This window comes from Artemia franciscana, chromosome 11 (genome assembly GCF_032884065.1).
Source record: "Artemia franciscana chromosome 11, ASM3288406v1, whole genome shotgun sequence".
NCBI classification, from domain to species: Eukaryota; Metazoa; Arthropoda; class Branchiopoda; order Anostraca; family Artemiidae; genus Artemia; species Artemia franciscana.
This window is the reverse complement of record NC_088873.1, coordinates 3,211,373-3,228,867: the sequence shown is the minus strand read 5'-3', so window position 1 is coordinate 3,228,867 and position 17,495 is coordinate 3,211,373. Positions and strand designations below refer to the sequence as shown.

General features: G+C 34.2%; 1 protein-coding gene across 1 annotated transcript in view; it reads right to left on the bottom strand.

Annotated features, from left to right (window-relative positions):
- LOC136032695 (VWFA and cache domain-containing protein 1-like) overlaps nt 1–17,495 on the bottom strand; it is a 97,330-nt gene that overhangs the window by 11,221 nt on the left and 68,614 nt on the right. The window contains exons 15-18 of the mRNA XM_065712995.1: nt 15,779–16,122; nt 11,191–11,395; nt 6,480–6,715; nt 2,774–2,919 (exon numbers count right to left, since the gene is read on the bottom strand). Of these exons, the coding sequence (XP_065569067.1) occupies nt 2,774–2,919; nt 6,480–6,715; nt 11,191–11,395; nt 15,779–16,122 (931 nt within the window). The remainder of the gene's footprint in view (nt 1–2,773; nt 2,920–6,479; nt 6,716–11,190; nt 11,396–15,778; nt 16,123–17,495) is intronic.

The following is a 17,495-nucleotide window of genomic DNA, read 5'->3' as shown; positions in this document are numbered from 1 at the left end:
TTATGAGGATTGTATAAAATTGATGTTAGTTCATTTGTTAATAAATAAGTCTATCTATTATCCGTCCATACGTCATTCCTAGGGCAGAATTGAGGTAGATATCATGGAATTAAGATAGTAATAGAACCGACAGTTTTCCAAGTGTTTGGTTAAGTGGCACGGGTAAACGGTGGGAGTAAGTATGATTCTGTTATTGGACCGAATTGAAGAACGGAATGAATTTGTTATCTTTTAGAAAGGCACACCCGCCTAGTCTCAGGCAGGTTGACCAAGAATTTGAAACCGACATAGGACCATTAGATTGCCTGGAATGAGAGGTAACTAAGCACGCCTACACATGGTCTTAGGCAGGTTGAATAAAGAATTTAGAATTGATACAGGACCGTTAATTTGCATGGAATGACAGGCAAACAAGCGTCTAAAGTCAGCGTCTGCGACGAGTGTCAGGCAAGGCGATTGATCCAATTTATAAACTTAGACATTTCCACTAATAAAAACTTAATTCAATGTTAATTGACAAACAAATTGACTGGAACTGCAAGGGGAATAAGTGTCCAAAGCCTAAAAGGGGCTGTCTACTTGGAGCCTTGGAAGAGTGAACCCATTTATAGGCTAAGATAGTTGGATTAACGAAAAATAAATTAAATATTGGTTGACTAGTATTTAGTTGACTGTCAGTTTTTGTGTCTTGGGTTTTACTGTCTAGGCTTGCCACCAGCTCAGGGAGTTTTAACAACACAAATGCGGGCTCAATACTATTATTTATTGGTTTAGTAAACGAATAACCAATTTGATAATAAACAAATTTATAATAGTATTGAACACGTTACAAAAAGGCCTTTGAGACTAGCTGCCAAAAAAGCAAGATTAGCTTTGAAATTTTGCATTTACTTATTTTGTTTTGTTTCGTTTGAATGAATTTATCATCTCACATCATTTTATTTATTAGTCCTGGTTGAGCTTCGTTGAAGTAACGATGCTAAGGCTGTTTTAAAAAGTTTTTTTAAACATTTTTAGTTTTAATCTTCGCATTTTAAGGTAAGTTTATACACATATATATATATATATATATATATATATATATATATATATATATATATATATATATATATATATATATATATATATATATATATGGTGTTGTGCTGAAGACAGCCCTTGGACATAGGGCCAAAATATTCACTGAATTGAATTCAACCGTCTTGAGAAAATTTCCCTATTGGTTCTAAGTTGTGTTTGTTAGATAGTTTGCTATATCCCTGCCCTTAATGACGTAAGTAGGTCTATCTTTCACGAATAATATCCAAATGGCACCCCAACAGATGCTGCGCGTGGGGAAAAATGTATTCACTATTTACACCATTGGGTTCGTCCTTAGGGCCAAGAAAATGGAATTGGGAAATGACAAAAAAAAAAAAAAAAATCTAACTTAAACTGAAAACCAAGAATGCATTCATAAGAGAGGTGGCTTCTGAAAGATCAAACCTTAAAAAGCAACAAAAACGAATGAAAAAATGCTATAATGAAGATCTCAATTTACAATTGGCTAAGACAGCATTTTCTTTTTTTATTTAGCATTGTTTTTTTGGACTGTTAGGTGACCGTAAAAGATAAAAAAAAAATGCAATTCATATTTCCTTCTCTGGGATACTTATGAATCAAAATGACTGCATTTCTCCCAGCGTCTGTTAATTGCGGATTTTTCCGACCTGAATTTTAATTTCGAACCCTTTGCTAGCTTTTAGAATAGAACCGGTCCAATGGTCCTTGAAGTTTTAATTGGCATTCTCAAATTGAACGTGGTGAGGGTTATATCAATTATGCTACAGCGAAAGAGATTAAAAGGATTCTGGTTTAAACTTTTTCCATTATCTTCTGGTGCTCCCGGTCAAAGGACCCTTTCTGTTAGGTATTGACGCGTATAACCCAGCAGAGGGTATTTGCGCTGCACTTTCTTAAGTGATTACAAATTGAAGTTTCCAAAACACCACAGTATTAATTACCAAAAGTAAGGACCTTATGAAACGGCAAGAGAGTTTCTCCGGGATGGTTCCCTGGGTGTCACGCTCTATGGTAACCATATGCCACTACTGATGAGTATACTATATTCCACGTTAAATTCCATTGCTATAGGAGTTCGATTAAATATTAGAAGGTGATGCCCTAATCTTGCACTAATTATTTGCACTAAATAATGTACGTCAACACAAATCCCTTTTTATACCAAAAAATAACCTTATTTTTTTTCCTTTGACAGACTAAATTTCTCAAGTCTCTATAGTCACAAATTTACTGTCTTCATAGATGTTAACTCTGTCTCCGTCTCTTTCTGACATCGAGACGGAAAAGAACTTCGCCAATAGCATCGAGAGGCACACAAAGACCGAATTCTTTTTTCTTTTTTAAACTTTAAGTTTTTTTTAAGTTCACAGCAAGGGGAGAAAGAGAAGAGCCAGCCTCCTCATATTAAGCTTGAGTAAAATTAAGAAAAGGAAATTCTTGGAAATACTGCGGGAGGTGACCCAGCATATTTTAAACAGGACAAACTAGAGGGATGTCCACCAATGCATTGCCCTCAGGTGATTTCCCCCATGATAATTTTATAGAAATGATATGCAAAAATAAGCAGTCAGAGCACTTTCCCTTGTAATGGTCATTTTGGGAGGAGGGTGAATAGGTTATGAGGTTATAAATATATAAAGTGGCAACTAAAATACTTGAACAGGATATTTCAAATTTTCTTAAGAAAACATAAAAGATAAAAAGATTGTACCTTGTGAAGAAGGCAGGTAAGGAGAAAATCCACCTTTAACCCCACCAAAGCACTTGTGCTGCAACGAGCAGATTGGTTGATTCAAGAAAGTCTCTCCATCTGACTGTAAATAGCACCATTCACATCCAACAACTCCCATGCACTCCCTAATATGTAAAAAAAGAAAAAAATTAACTTTCAAAATTTTGAATAAGTAGATCAATATTAGTGGACCAATTTTGTCACATTTATTTACCATAGGTTCTAAAGTCGGGGGAATAATTTTATCTTAGTGCAATTGATTCAAAAATCCCAATTCGGCTTCCCCTTATTTAGCTACGCATAGCTTCAGTCGAGTCACTACATGGTTTTATGTGAATGTAATCATTATGTAACTACAAGAATAAATGTTTAGTTTTATGACTAAATAATGATAACAATCAAAAACACTTTCTTTCAAATAAATAAACGAAAAAAAAAAGTCACTGAACGTAAAACAAGGAGAAAATAGCTTATATAAAAATTTAAAATAAAAAACAGAGAAACAACACTAAATGAGAAGGGTTACCTCCATTGAGGCGGGAAGGATTAGGCGGTCTTTAATAATTGTGACTACATCTCAAAGAAATTAGTCCTTTTAAATTAAATTCTAAGCATTAAAACACGTTCATTTGACAACAAAAAAAAACCATGGCCCTGATCTTACTCAGTAAACGAGGATTTGTTTCGGCGTGGGCTGGATCAGGAGGACCAGTATTTGCCTCTGTTTTGCTGAATTCAGTTGTAAGTAGAAGTAGTAAAGGGAAATAAGTATAATCAAAGAAGTTTAACTGCGTAATTTTCCCTCCCCATCTTCTATAAGCAAATATTGTAATGTGGTAAATTAGCCCTGTGTAGCAGAGTATATTGATACTCTGCTTAGGGCCGTCAACATGGAGCCAAGGGTTTAGTCCCACCGCAGCATGGTTGGGTAACAAGTTCTCCACTTGTCCCCGTAAAAAGAACTGAAGCGCCCGTTCAAACCCCTCTGCACCAACAACGGATCTGGAGGATCTTTATAATTATCCTAAATTTCAGCTTGTTTTGTAGTGATATGTTTTTTCTTATGTAGAACTGTATTTCCATTAAAACATAAGGTATTCAACTCTAACAGTTCTACTGTGTTTCCAACTATTTACTTATTTTTGATTGTTTTAAATACTATATTCCTACAAAAGAGCTAAATGTCAAACACCCAGAATTTAATCATTATTAAATATATTAAATATAAATTTATGTTAGTTAGAAAAATTGATGAGCATCAAATAAAACAGAGGGATAAAAAGTATTCTTGTGGCGCTTTGTAAAAGCTCTAAGTGAATAGGGATTTGACATTTTCAAAACTGGCAAAGAAAATGTAAAGCAATTACAGTTATCTCTCAATAGATAAATATTAAGCTTTTTATAATGAACGTGTTTTATATTCAGGGAAAGATTGGAATTTGAGGATTGCCACGCACAGTTTGTCAGAAGCAGCACATGTATCAAGAGAGCTCAAAGAAAGCAACAAGTCAACTATGAATCATTATAAAGCATATTAGGTTTTATTTGAAACAAAAAAATTATTTGATAAACATTTTACAAATTAACAAACAAATAAGTTATGACATTAATAATTTAAGAAATTGACAAAGTTCTTGGAATTTGAGAATTGCTACACACAGTTTGTCAGAAGTAGCACATGTAACAAGACAGCTAAAAGAAAATGAGTCAACTATGAATCACTATAAATTATATTAGATTTTATTTGAAATAAAGAAATATTTGATAAATTTTACAAATTAATAAAGAAGTTATGACATTAATAATTTAAGAAATTGACAAAGTTCTGTGATTCATCTTTACTTAAAACTCCATTTTATTTCATAAAGCTCTTGTTAATTTATTATTATTTTAATCATTTTATTATTAATCCCACACAGGCTAGCCATAGAATATAAACGCATTCTATTCTATATTTAGTACTTGGTAATTAAACAAAACACACTCAAGAATTACGCTCTGTAAGATTGAATCTGCGAGAAACTGGATTACTATCTGTATTCAATACTGTATGTATTCAGTTTCCAATATATAGCGAAAGAAGATACTATCTGACCATGGATGTTTTGCCAAGGATGGGATTTGCCAAGGACCGATAAAGAAGCAATTAGATTTTTCCGGGATAAGGGATTGTTGCCCAAACAAAACAGTGCATCACTGGACACAATATGACTTTATACTCTTACAAGACCATTTTTGGAAGTGTGACAATAAATCATATTTGAAATCAGTCCATTTGCGTGTCAATACGTGGTTTGCTGACAGTAGGATTTGTAACTGCAGTTCGAAGTTACTGCAGTATTTCAATAATATTCTGCTGTAGTTCCCATAATTTTGCAAAAAAAAAAATACTATATATTTATCATATTTAGGTATATTTCATTAGGATTAACCATTAGGCAAACCGGTTTTTCAACAGATCCTACCTAGCGTAATTCTTGAGTGTGTTTCGTTTAATTAACAAGTAACCTGTGTTTATGTTATTATAGACCAAATATTAAGACCAAAACCCCCTTAATCTTGCGGTAAGAAAAAAAAATGCTAAAAAAAGGTTCTAAAAAAATTCTGAGAGAGGGGTCCCAATTTTATCTTCAAAGCAATTACCCACCGTGTGTCCAGCATACTTCTGAGCAAACTTACCATGTTGTATTGCATAATGTTCAATAAGCAAAAGGAAATAATAAACTGGGAGAAAACAATGGCAATTCTTCAAAAAATACGGAATCCTATTTCATAAGCTATCAACACCCTCCTGAATTCCTATGATTTGATCTAAATTCATCGAAATGAAAAGAAAAAGAGGGAAAGGCCAAAAAAAAGAGGGAACGGCCAAAGAAAACGGGTAACCTACAATAGTAGAAACTAGGGCTAATGTCGACAAAAAGCTATCAACGTCATCTAGCGTATGGTGACAGTTGGCATCTTTTCAAACTCTGCAATCATTTTTCTGCCAGGCAATACGATCAGAAACTTATTACCACCCTCCTGGGAGGGTATAAAGAGGGAGGCTTTGAATAGATTTGGGTGGAGGAGTATGTGTAGCTGTGTTGGTCTCAAGCGGCTTGGTGCTGCGGTGAGCTGTTAGTAGTAGTAGTATTTTTGGCAACCGCACTAATAAAATTAATTATTTTTACTATTGCACTGAAAAAAATACCAAGTATCGCCATAGGCAGGATGTCGTTGGTAGTATTTTGTCGACATTAGTGCCATTACCCATTCTTTCAGCTATCCATACTCCTTGGATGGGCTTTAAAAAGAGCAGTAGATTAGTTCAACATAATTAGACTAAAAATTTAAGATTTCAGCATTTGTTTTTAGTTTTTTTTTTCATAAAGTCAGAGAAGAACTAAAAGACGATTAAAATGTAGATGTAATAGAGAATATTATTTTCTTTCACGTAGATTCGATAGTCAAAGTTATTAAATAGCAAGGCGTCTTTTAAAACTCATTTACATGAATCGTTTCATTACATGAACTCATTTATGAGTTCATTAACTTGAACTCAGTAATGAGTTCATTACATGAACTCATTTACATCAAACTTTTAAAACTCATGACCCTACGCACCATTAATCGATCCAGAGGATTTTGATTCCCTTTACCCCCCCCCCCTCCCCCCCCCCCAAAAAAAAAGACAATATCTTACCCCTCAGTTTCATAGTATTCACAATCCAGATGACGACACGAATCTAAATAGTTAAAACCAAGTTCAGTTACAGATGGGAGTGGATCACGAGAAGTTTCACTTTCTGGCTGACAGACATCTTTATTCCCTTTATCTAAAGTTTCTCCGCGACATAGATCCAACTCAAGCGGACATTCACAAGGGCACTCGCATTCACTTTGCTCCATTCTATGGCAATTAAGACAAAGCCGATCAACCTGAAAGAAGAGGACTTTAGTCAAAACACGAGATGAGAACTATTCATACCATGATTTCCACAATACTGCTCGAATAATTTTGTTCTCCCCAAAATTCCGAAAATAGAGTGCCAAAAATCTAGAATTTTCATGACAAAACAAAATCTACTTGTTCCCAACATTAGTTAATAAGAAAATAGAAATTAACTATTCAATTAAAATTGATTTTTATGAAAAAAAACATATCTTCGGTATAAATTTCAAACAAAAGTTTAGCAATTAGATTATCTACCCGGAAGGTGGTCGTTTTCAACAGCTAAAATCAAGATTTAAATAAAATTATAGAAGACAGTGGGAATATTGACAAAATGTGACGTAAACATGGTACGTCGTCCTCGATCGACTAATCAAGGTTGATCAATTTTATCGATTGGCTGGTCACTTCGGCCGACTTTTTTCATCGACTAAAAATTTAGCTAATCTCAATGTTTTTAGAAAAACGTCCCAAACAATAAATTAAGATTTTTAAAGAGTTAATTTTCCCGAACCCTTAGTTATAGGCTAAGGGTTTAACCTCAGGTGGCTATAGCCCTCTGGGATGGTTTCCCAGACAACATCTGAATCAGTTGATTCATTGAAATTACCGGTCAAGAATTTTCTTTTTAGATGAGATGCAGGTAAGAGCGGGTTCTTTTCGAAAACCATGATCTAGTTGTAATTTTTTCATCATCTATTCTTTCTTCTTTTTATTGTCTTAATTTTGGTGTTGAAGATTTGACTTAATTAGTTAATTCAGTCACTGCAAGCAGGCCACTTGACCTTCAACCAATTGCTATGTTTGTTTAATTTAATTTATTTTTAAATTACAAAAAAATACAAATTTTATAACGATGTCTCGGATATCTCGTCGCCACTCAAGACTAATTTAGGATTCCCACTTGCAGGATTCATTAAATGAAGTAAGTTTACTATCTTGATCTATTTAATTCTAAGCGGCAGTTCTCAAATGATACCCAGTCGTAACAGGATTTCTAAGAAATTGTAATTACCCAAGACTCATGAAAATTTCCTCTTTGAAACTGAATTTTTATGAATAGGCTCATCTTATAATAACAGCAAAACCAATACTATGTTTTTTCTTAATCTACCGATACTTTATTTCAAATAAAATACATTGTCTAAAATATATTGCGTAAAATAAACTGTATAAACATACATAGGCCTACATACATTTTGCACAAGATAAATAAAACGTACATCATGATTTGATTCATCCTGCTCCTTAACCATGCATAAATTGTAAGTTCCCTAGAAGCTTATAGCATAAAAAGATTACTTTCATCTGAATTGGTGATACCAACTGTTCGACCCATTTCCCCTCCCCATAGCAATAAGTTTATAGTTCTCTTGCTCCACCCCCTTTCTTTCTCCAACAGGGCCTAAAAATTTATGATAAGCAGAAATGATATTTCGATAACCTGGATGCACACCGTGTCGTTCAATTCTATGGATGATAATTTTCGGGAAAATAAGCTACATTAAAAATAGTCTGAATAGGCCTTTTAAATAGGTCGAGATGAGGATGGGTAGGAGGCCAAGCATAAAAAAGTGCTAAAAATAACAACAGCCAACAACTTCGGAAGAAATAGTTTGACAACTTTCACATTATTTTTTTTCCAAACTATTATTTTATCATAAATAAATGCAGATAAAAAAGCTCCGATGGTGAGAGAAAAACCTCGTTACATAAATATTAATATTACCGTTGTCAGGTCTTCTCAAATCTTATTGTGCGCTTTTTTCATGATTAAATAAAAAAAAAACAAGTTTTTTTTATATGAAAGGGGCTTTTTCTCCTCAACGCCCCGCTCTTTATGCTAAAGTTTGACTCTTTCTCTTAACTCTACTTCTTAAAACAGTAAAAAACTTTAGCGTAAAGAGCGGGGCGTTGAGGAGGAAAAGCCCCTTTCGTATACGGAGTAATTTCTGTTCGTTTTAAGTTTTAATGTCGCTCCTTACTTTCATTTAAAAAAACTTGTTTTTTATTAACGCGTTTTTTAAATAATACATGTTTTGACCTTGGCTCTCTACACATAAATAATTAGAACGAAATTTGCATTTTTTTTTTTTTTTTTTTTGGCTTAATGGCTTTCTCCTAGCTTTAATCGGACGATTTTAAGAAAAAAGGAGAGAGGGAGGAAGCATAGTTGCCCTCCAGTTTTTGATTACTTAAAAAGGCAACTAGAACTTTTAATTTTTTTACGAACATTTTCATTAGTAAAAAATATACGTAATTTACGAATTAAATTACGTAACAAACTTCTATATTCGTATGTTTTATTGCGTATATGAGGAAGTTCACCCCTCGTCGATACCTCGCTCTTTACACTAAAGCTTAAATTCTGTCCCAATTCCTTAAGAATGACCTTGAATAACAAAGGCCGTAGAATAAATGGTTGAAATTACTAAAAATACTTTAGCGTGAAGAGCGAGGTATTACGAGGAGGTGAACCCCTCATATGCGTAATAATTTCTGCTCGTTTTAAGTTTTAATGCTGCTCCTCACTTTCAGTAGAAAAAAACTTTCATATTTATTTTTTCATTGTTTTTTTTTTTAAATAATGCTAGAAAATCCTGCGCTCCCTTCTTGGAAATTTTCTTCCCCCATGATAAATTCCTCCAAGAAAAGTTCCCCTACCATATCCCCCTCTTTTCAACCCCCCCATACCAAAAAAACAACCTGAAAACGTCTGTACACTTCCAAATAACCATTACTATATGTAAGCACTGGTCAAAGCTTGTAACGTGTAGCCCCTCCCACGGGGACTGTGGGGGAGTATGTCGTCCCCAAAGACATAGTTATAAGGTTTTTTGACTACGCTCAATAAAATGGCTATCTCAGAATTTTGATCCGGTGACTTTGGGAAAATAATTAGCGTGGGAGGGGGCCTAGGTGCCCTCCAATTTTTTTGGTCACTGAAAAAGGACACTAGAACTTTTAATTTCCGTTAGAATGAGCCCTCTCGCAAATTCTAGGACCGCTGGGTCGATACGATCACCCCTGGGAAAAAAAAAAAAAAAAAAAAAGAAACAAATAAACACGCATCCGTGATCTGCCTTCTGGCAAAAAATACAAAATTCCACATTTTTGCAGATAGGAGCTTGAAACTTCTACAATAGGGTTCTCTGATACGGTGAATCTGATGGTGTGATTTTCGTTAAGATTCAATGACTTTTAGGGGGTGTTTTCTCCTATTTTCTAAAATAAGGCAAATTTTCGCAGGCTCGTAACTTTTGATGGGTAAGTCTAAACTTAATGAAACTTATATATTTAAAATCAGCATTAAAATACGATTCTTTTGATGAAACTATTGTTATAAAAATTCCGTTTTTTAGAGTTTTGGTTACAATTGAGCCAGGTCGCTCCTTACGTCACCACGTTACCGTTACCGCTCCGTTCGTTACCACGAACTGTTTGATTGATATTCTGTCTTACATTGTGCTGCTCCTGAATCTTCCTTGTAATATATGAAATATGTATGAGACTTGAAGCATGAGGTTTGGTGTGTATTAGGTACATATGTATTAGCTCAGGAATTCAACTATGCTAAATAAACCAAGTAAGAGGTCGGCAAGATTGATTTTTTCTAGTCGTATGTGCTTCTCTTATACTCGGGGGAGTAATTTATAACAGATTTCGTTTTGAAAATAGAAAGAAGATTATTCCTTAGGCAGCTGAAAAAACCATGGTCTGGAAATTTGTGATTTTGGGGAGATTTTATTTCTTCGTTTCTGAAGACTGTTGATTCTCCCTCAATTCGTGTTAGATAATTTTTCAGCTTTTCTTTTTTTTATAACGGAGTCTATATTTCCCTTATTTTTTATACAGTATCTATGGTTTATTTCAATGCTTAAAGAGAAAATAAATGCACAAAGAGATATATTTCAAGTTGTTGGTGGGCTAGGTTGGGGATCCTTTGTTCGAGACACGGGTTCGATTTCTGGCGTGGCCAGTTATTTGGTTTGGGACAGGGGTCAGTGGCGTGACTCTTTAAGCTCAGCCAATGTCGACCCAGCTACAAATAGGTACCTGGAGAAATCTGGGGAAGGTAAGCAGGAAGGATGTACGAGACCAATGATGGCTGGCCCCCAGCCCCCATTGTACTTCCTGACTGAAGGGCAATGAAAGGGAGATCAGCACCGCCAGTTTGGACCTTAAGGGTCTAGTGCCTTCATACTTAGTAACTATACTTACAAGAGATGGCCACAGAGGCCTTTGAGCTTACCGGCAATTTATTTTGTAATGTTTCCACTTTTCAAATGAAGAAATCACTATTTTAAAAATGAAGCAAACATTATCAATAACAGTTTTGAAAAAAAATTCTCTGGGGGGGGGGGGCTATCACAATATTACTACTTTTCTGAACAAAATCTAACAGCACACACAGTTCTAACGATAGTAATAAGGTAAAAATGACAAAATAAATGCAACTCACTGTGGAACAGGGACAAAAAGCAGTGACCGTATCACAAGTTTGATTAACAAAGCCAACAAGAATATTTGTCCCAGGAATAGGAGAGATCTGATATTTGCTACAATGCTCTCCGTGAACCAAGTTAGTTAAAACTCGAAGTTTTTGACTTGCTTCGCTAACTCTATCCTCTAAGGTTGTACTTAAGCTCATATTGATTTGATAGTATCTGCAAAAAAAATTAATGGGCTTGTTGAAAGGATTAGTTAGGACAAATGAAAACGTATTTCCTCTAAGTATCAAGGACATGAAAAAAGGCCTTACTGCCTGGACTAAATTAAGGTCTAGTCTTACCCTGAAAAGTAATTTTCTAAGCTTTTCTTTTGATTATTTCAAAGTTATGAAGTTTTCAGGGCAGTATTATGTTTTTGTCAGTATTGTCAGGTTGTACCGTGAAATTGTGAATAAGCAACATTCGTTAATCCTGAAAAAGTTTTTTGTCAATAAAAAAGTCAGACATTAACAACCTGCTGTTCTGCACAGACAACTACTCCTTCAAAGGAAGCTACATTTTTAAATGCTATTTACAGCCATAAGTTTAGTTTGTTTTTTTTTCTTTTTTTTTGCTAATTTTACATCCACAATTTTTTACGTCTCCTAGAAGCAAAAACTTCTTAACTGCACATGGCTTTTTTCTTCGAATTTTACATCCACACTTCTTTTTTGACGTCTCCTAGAAGCGAAAAACGTTGAAGGTTGCAAGCTGTAGCGTCACTAGTAATAAACAAATCTTAGAACCAATTCAAATATTTCTTTTTCATTGTCCTTGGTACATTAATTGTTTATATCACGCCATCACAAGTAAGCTCTCACTAGCAATGAAAACAAACTACAGGCCAAAATAAAAAAGCAGTCCCAGCGCGAAAATCAATTGTACTTCAATAAAATAAAAACCACCCTCCTAAAATCCCACAAAAACCTATAATTACAAAGCGACATTAACCAGTTGTTTTGACATGATATGATTACTGAATCTAAATTTGACATATTATGTAAAATCATCAATTTATCTAAAAAACTGATCGACAAAGATAATAAAAATCGTGGGAGCTATAAGACAAAGCCTAGTAAGCGCTTAACCAAATATTATAGGAGAATTGGACAGTGTTTTATTTTAAAGGTACTATTATGCCATTTTTTGTTGCTTTAAGCTTCTGCACATGACTAAAAGTTTTCAAGTTTAGTTTGGTGAAGCAGGCATCATGTATGACATTTTATGGCAAGGTCTCTGACTCTAATAATCTCTATTGATTTGAGCTTAAGTATAAATTGATTAAGCTAAATCATTCAGTCAAAAAGAAAGGAGAAATAAAATCAGGGGTGCTATATGACAAAGTTTAGTTGGCGTTTCGCTGAATCTTGGAAGATAATTGGACAATATTTTGGGCATATTTGTGAAGTAGTTTTTTTTTTTTTAAACATTTTAAAGCAAGGAACCTCACACTAATAATTTCTATTGATTAACGTTTAAAAATTTCGAGTAATTTAAGCAAAAAAAAAGAAAAAAAGTCATGAGTGCAATTTGACAAAATCTAGTAGGAGTCTGGACAAATTATGGAGAAGAACTAGACGATAATTCATTTCCAAATTACCTTAATGCTACTTCTTCTGTGCAAGAAATTCCTGGTAATAGCAATGGAAAGTTTTTAAGCTGTTTTGATAAAGCATATATCTTGTATGACATTTTATAGCAAGAGTTAAGAGGTGTCATAACTATCTCAACTTCAAACGATTTCTACAGCTTTAAGCACAAACCCAATCATGGTAGAACTAAACTCCAATTTTCCTAATGTTTCCTAACCTAGAGAGCTTCCTAACAGACAAATTTTCTAAGTGACAGAGTTTATTGTCGCTTGACCAGAAGCCAATATTAGTTTATTTATTAATATCATATTTCAAAAGGCCATGCACATAAAAGAAAAAACACGTGATATGCCAGTTGTTGTTGATCTGCCATCTTTTCTTTTGAACTTACAAGGGGCAGTAGGGCGGAGACACGAGTTTCCACATAACAGCCTTATCAAGAATAAAAATTTAATTGACGGCTCATTAGAGTAGAAAAAAAGAAGGATAAAAATAAAATTGAAGCCTAAATTTAACATGATGCCCAAGACCATGTTTTCATGATTTATATTCTTTAAGAAAAAAATACTTCTATTTCTCCGTAAAAGCGATGAAACTGATTACATGGATTTTCCAGAAGCGACACAAGATCTATTCTAAGACACCTCTTGCGAAGATTGACCAAAAATCTCTGAGGAAAAAAAAAATCGCTTAAAATAAAGGCTCAAATAAAACTTGATTTTATATTTGTTTAATTTAATATTGTATATAACAACAATGTGATATTTTAATGAAACCCAATGAAGAAATAAAATCAACTTGAGCTGAAGATAAATTTTAGTCTGTGTTTTTTGAAGGGCTTAAGCAGTTAGACCTTCGATAAAGTAGCAATCTTAGAGGCTATTAAGTCCGTATCAGTTGTTACCACCTGCTGGTTTGGTTTGAAGGCTCTTTAGAGGCATTTCGAGTCTATGTCGAGCAGGAAAAATATTAAAAATAATAAAAATAAAATATAATAAAAATATTCGAAGTGATTTTCCACCACTTAGTTGCAGTTCGGCTCAAATATCCCTAAAAATTGCCGATTGAACAATTTATACAGACTCGGTAGAGGCTTATTAATGTATCCTATGGTGTTGTGCACTGCTACTATTACTAGCAACTCGCTGCAGCAACAAGCCGCATGAGGCCAATACAGCTACGCACGCTTTCTCACCGTCTGAATCTACCAGTTTCCCTTAGATCCTTCCTTACGACGCCCTCCCATCTCTTTCGGAGACGAAAAGCCTTTCGTTTGACCCTAGATTTCTATGAATTTACACGCGCCAGAGTTATCTATCAAGTAAAAGTATATACCGAACTTAGGATCATAACTTAGGCTTGTTTGCTAGGGTTTTTTACAATATATTTGTAACTATTCAAAATCAGAATTCACACACATTCTTGCTAATTTTATATTATCACTACATTCGTGAATTTGTTTACTTTTAAGTAGCACCATCAAAGGTCAGGATATTTTCACCCTAATACGTAATAACTCAGGTGTTTTTGATTCTTCAAAGCTTAATATAAACATATTTATATATATATATATATATATATATATATATATATATATATATATATATATATATATATATATATATACCTGTAAACAGAGGTTGAGAGGTCCCCTCCCAGGAAAAATGGAAAATAGTGCCTTAAAAATGGAAAATGGTGGCAGAAAAATTAAACGTATGAGCGATTGTCACAATATTTAAGATCTATGCTAGTATCAGGACAAACTAAAAAAAAAAATCGTGAACACAAATACATAAAATAAAGCAAGAACAAGAGGTAATTAAAATAAAGGCAGCAAGGAATAGCATCTTAATGTAATGAGACCCAAAATGCCTGTAGCCATCCTTAAATGTTTGGTATTATAAAGCTTATACTAGGTAAAAACAAAAGCAAGTAAAACAATAGGGAATTTATCTAAGCATATGAAATTGTTTAAACCTTAAATGAATATTTCGGCTCTATATCCAAGAGCCACCCTCAGAAAACAACGTATATATAAACAAAATTAGACTTACAATCAAAGTTAGACCTGGTTGAACGTCACTGGAGTAATGATTCTGGGACTGCTCTTGACGCTCTTGCTGAGGACGGCTCTTGGACATGGAACCGAAATTTTCGGTTAAAGTTTAAACAAATTTCACCGTCTTAGATGGATTCCCTACTGTTTTACTAGTTGTTGTTTTGTGACGGAAAGTCAGCATAGTCTTTTTCGTTTCTTACTATACACAAAAGTACAAAATAATAAATCAAAGGTATAAGAAAAATATGTCTTAAATTTATTTTTTATTTATTTTCCTTTAAAATTAAATATAAAAAAATTTGGCTGCAGCCTTTCGAAAATTAATTGACAGTTCAACGAAAAATGCCTCTTATTTTTTTCCCTTGCTTTTTGTGAAAAGAACCAATTTATTTTTTGAAAGTTGGCTACGAAAAAATTAAAAAAAAATTTTCTCACAGCTTCAGTGCAACCTCTATTTTAACCATAGGAGCCTTAAAAAATAAATGTTAGGACTATAATATCAGAAAGAAGAGTTTGGCAAGAAGCATCTACTTTTAATGTCGATACTATAATAACAATTATAAATAAAAGAATAAAAGGTATTTGTGTATTATACCAGCCACACTCTTGTTCTTCATCTGTTTAAAACCAGTCTCTCTGTGTCCACTCGGATATAGTAAGCTCAGCCTGAGTCAGATAAATTACTTTGCAGGTAGTTTTAGTAAAATATTTAATATATAAAGTTGGTTAGGTATTTAATATAATGCGTTCTGGGCGGCCTGCTTTCCATAATTCTCTGTTGTAGTTTCCATAATTGTGTTACTGAAGTATTATATTTTCATTATATTTTGGTATATTTCATTGTGATTAACCTAACTTCACTTCTTGATGGTGGTCGCAATAATAAACAAGAACCGAATAAAAAAATACCTCTGTATCGTCCTATCGAGGAAATTGTAGCAAGCCTTTTTGACAACGAAGTCTTCATGCTCCAAAAGATCACTGGCGATCAAAGGCTCTAAATGCGTTAAGTGCTGAAGTTCTACAACGCCCCTTACACGCGCTGATGCAAAAAGCTTGGGATGGGCTAAAACGTAACCACGGTCGTCAATAATGAAGCAACGAATTTCATTGACTAAATCAGACAAAGGAGGACAAAATGGCACAACTTCTTGAAGAAGACGATAAAGGTAGTTCAATCTGAAATCGGCTCCGATGACTCCAATTACAGGATCGTTAGGACCGTGAAGTGCGGCTGGCTTTCCTTCATATAGCTAAAAATATACTATGGTTACTAGAAACTAATATGTTTCTAGAATAGTCAAAACTCAAATTAGAAGGTAATGGTGATACACAGAAATTGGAGATTTTTTCGTAGCTGCATTAAAAAAATCCCCTTTTTAGGACAGAGGGGGGGGGGGGTAGAGTACTTGAATAACAGAAATATTTAAATAAGACCGAGTTTCGGGGAGGAAAAGAAGCGGGGTGGATTGGTTGAAGGATTTCAACTAATTTTCCACGCATATTTCAATCTAAAAAGTATGCGAAATAAATTTCAAAAATATAATTATGTAGACATATAAAGCTGTTGTTGGATAATCTCTGCAGTTGAAGGATAACGAAATTGTCAGCTTATGTCAATAAACTAAAACCACAGGATTACAGCAAAATAGCACACCATACAAACGGAACACAGGGGAACAAAAGCAATAACATGCAAAGAGAACAAAAGCCTTAAAAGAGGCAAATAATAACTAGCCAAATTAAACAAAGGCATTATTTCATATGGGGTAGGGGGCAACTGCCCCTCCTAGACCTTGGTTGGCCCCTTAGACGACGGTTTGAACCCCAGACCCCAGTTTGCCCCACCGACTGAAACTTAATTTCTTCAAAACTCTTGTCAAAACTAAGGTAAACCTGCATAATTAAAGTATCAGCATAAACAGATCAGTTTTCTTTTGTAAATCATTACTTTTTTGGTACTATATGGTTCACTTTTCCTTTTTCACTGTCATTTTCACTTGATTTGGGAAAATTGGCTCAAAATTTGCCTCCTCCTCCCCCCTCCGAGGATTTTGACAAAATTACGCCACTGGTCCAAAGTTTCAATTAACAATAACTCCGAGGTTGACATAATCCCCACAAACACAGGGACAATAATTTATTTTAAGAAAATAGCTAAGCACCCCATCCCACTTTCAAATCAAAAATGGATAGGATTCTAGATAGGCTCATAGTGAAGGTTGTAGCGCTGTGAAAAAATAACTGATATGGAACTGCCCCCGAGACCCCAGTTTGCCTCCCAGGTGATATTTAGCTTCTTTAACAATCTTGTCAAAACTAAGATAAGTCTGCATAATTCAAGCATCTAAAGAAACGGGTCAGTTTTCCTAAGTTTATCTTTACCTTTATGGTACTACATGGTTCATTTTTCCTTTTTCACTGTCATTTTCACTTGATTTGGAAAAATTGCCTCCAAATTTACCCCCCCCCCCCGAGGATCTTGGCGAAATTAAGCCACTGGTCCAAAGTTTTAATTAATTATAACTCCGAGGTTGACATAATCCCTACAAACACAGGGACAAAGGCACTAAGTTATTTTAAGTAGATAGCTAAGCATCCAATAACACTTTGAAATTAATAGACA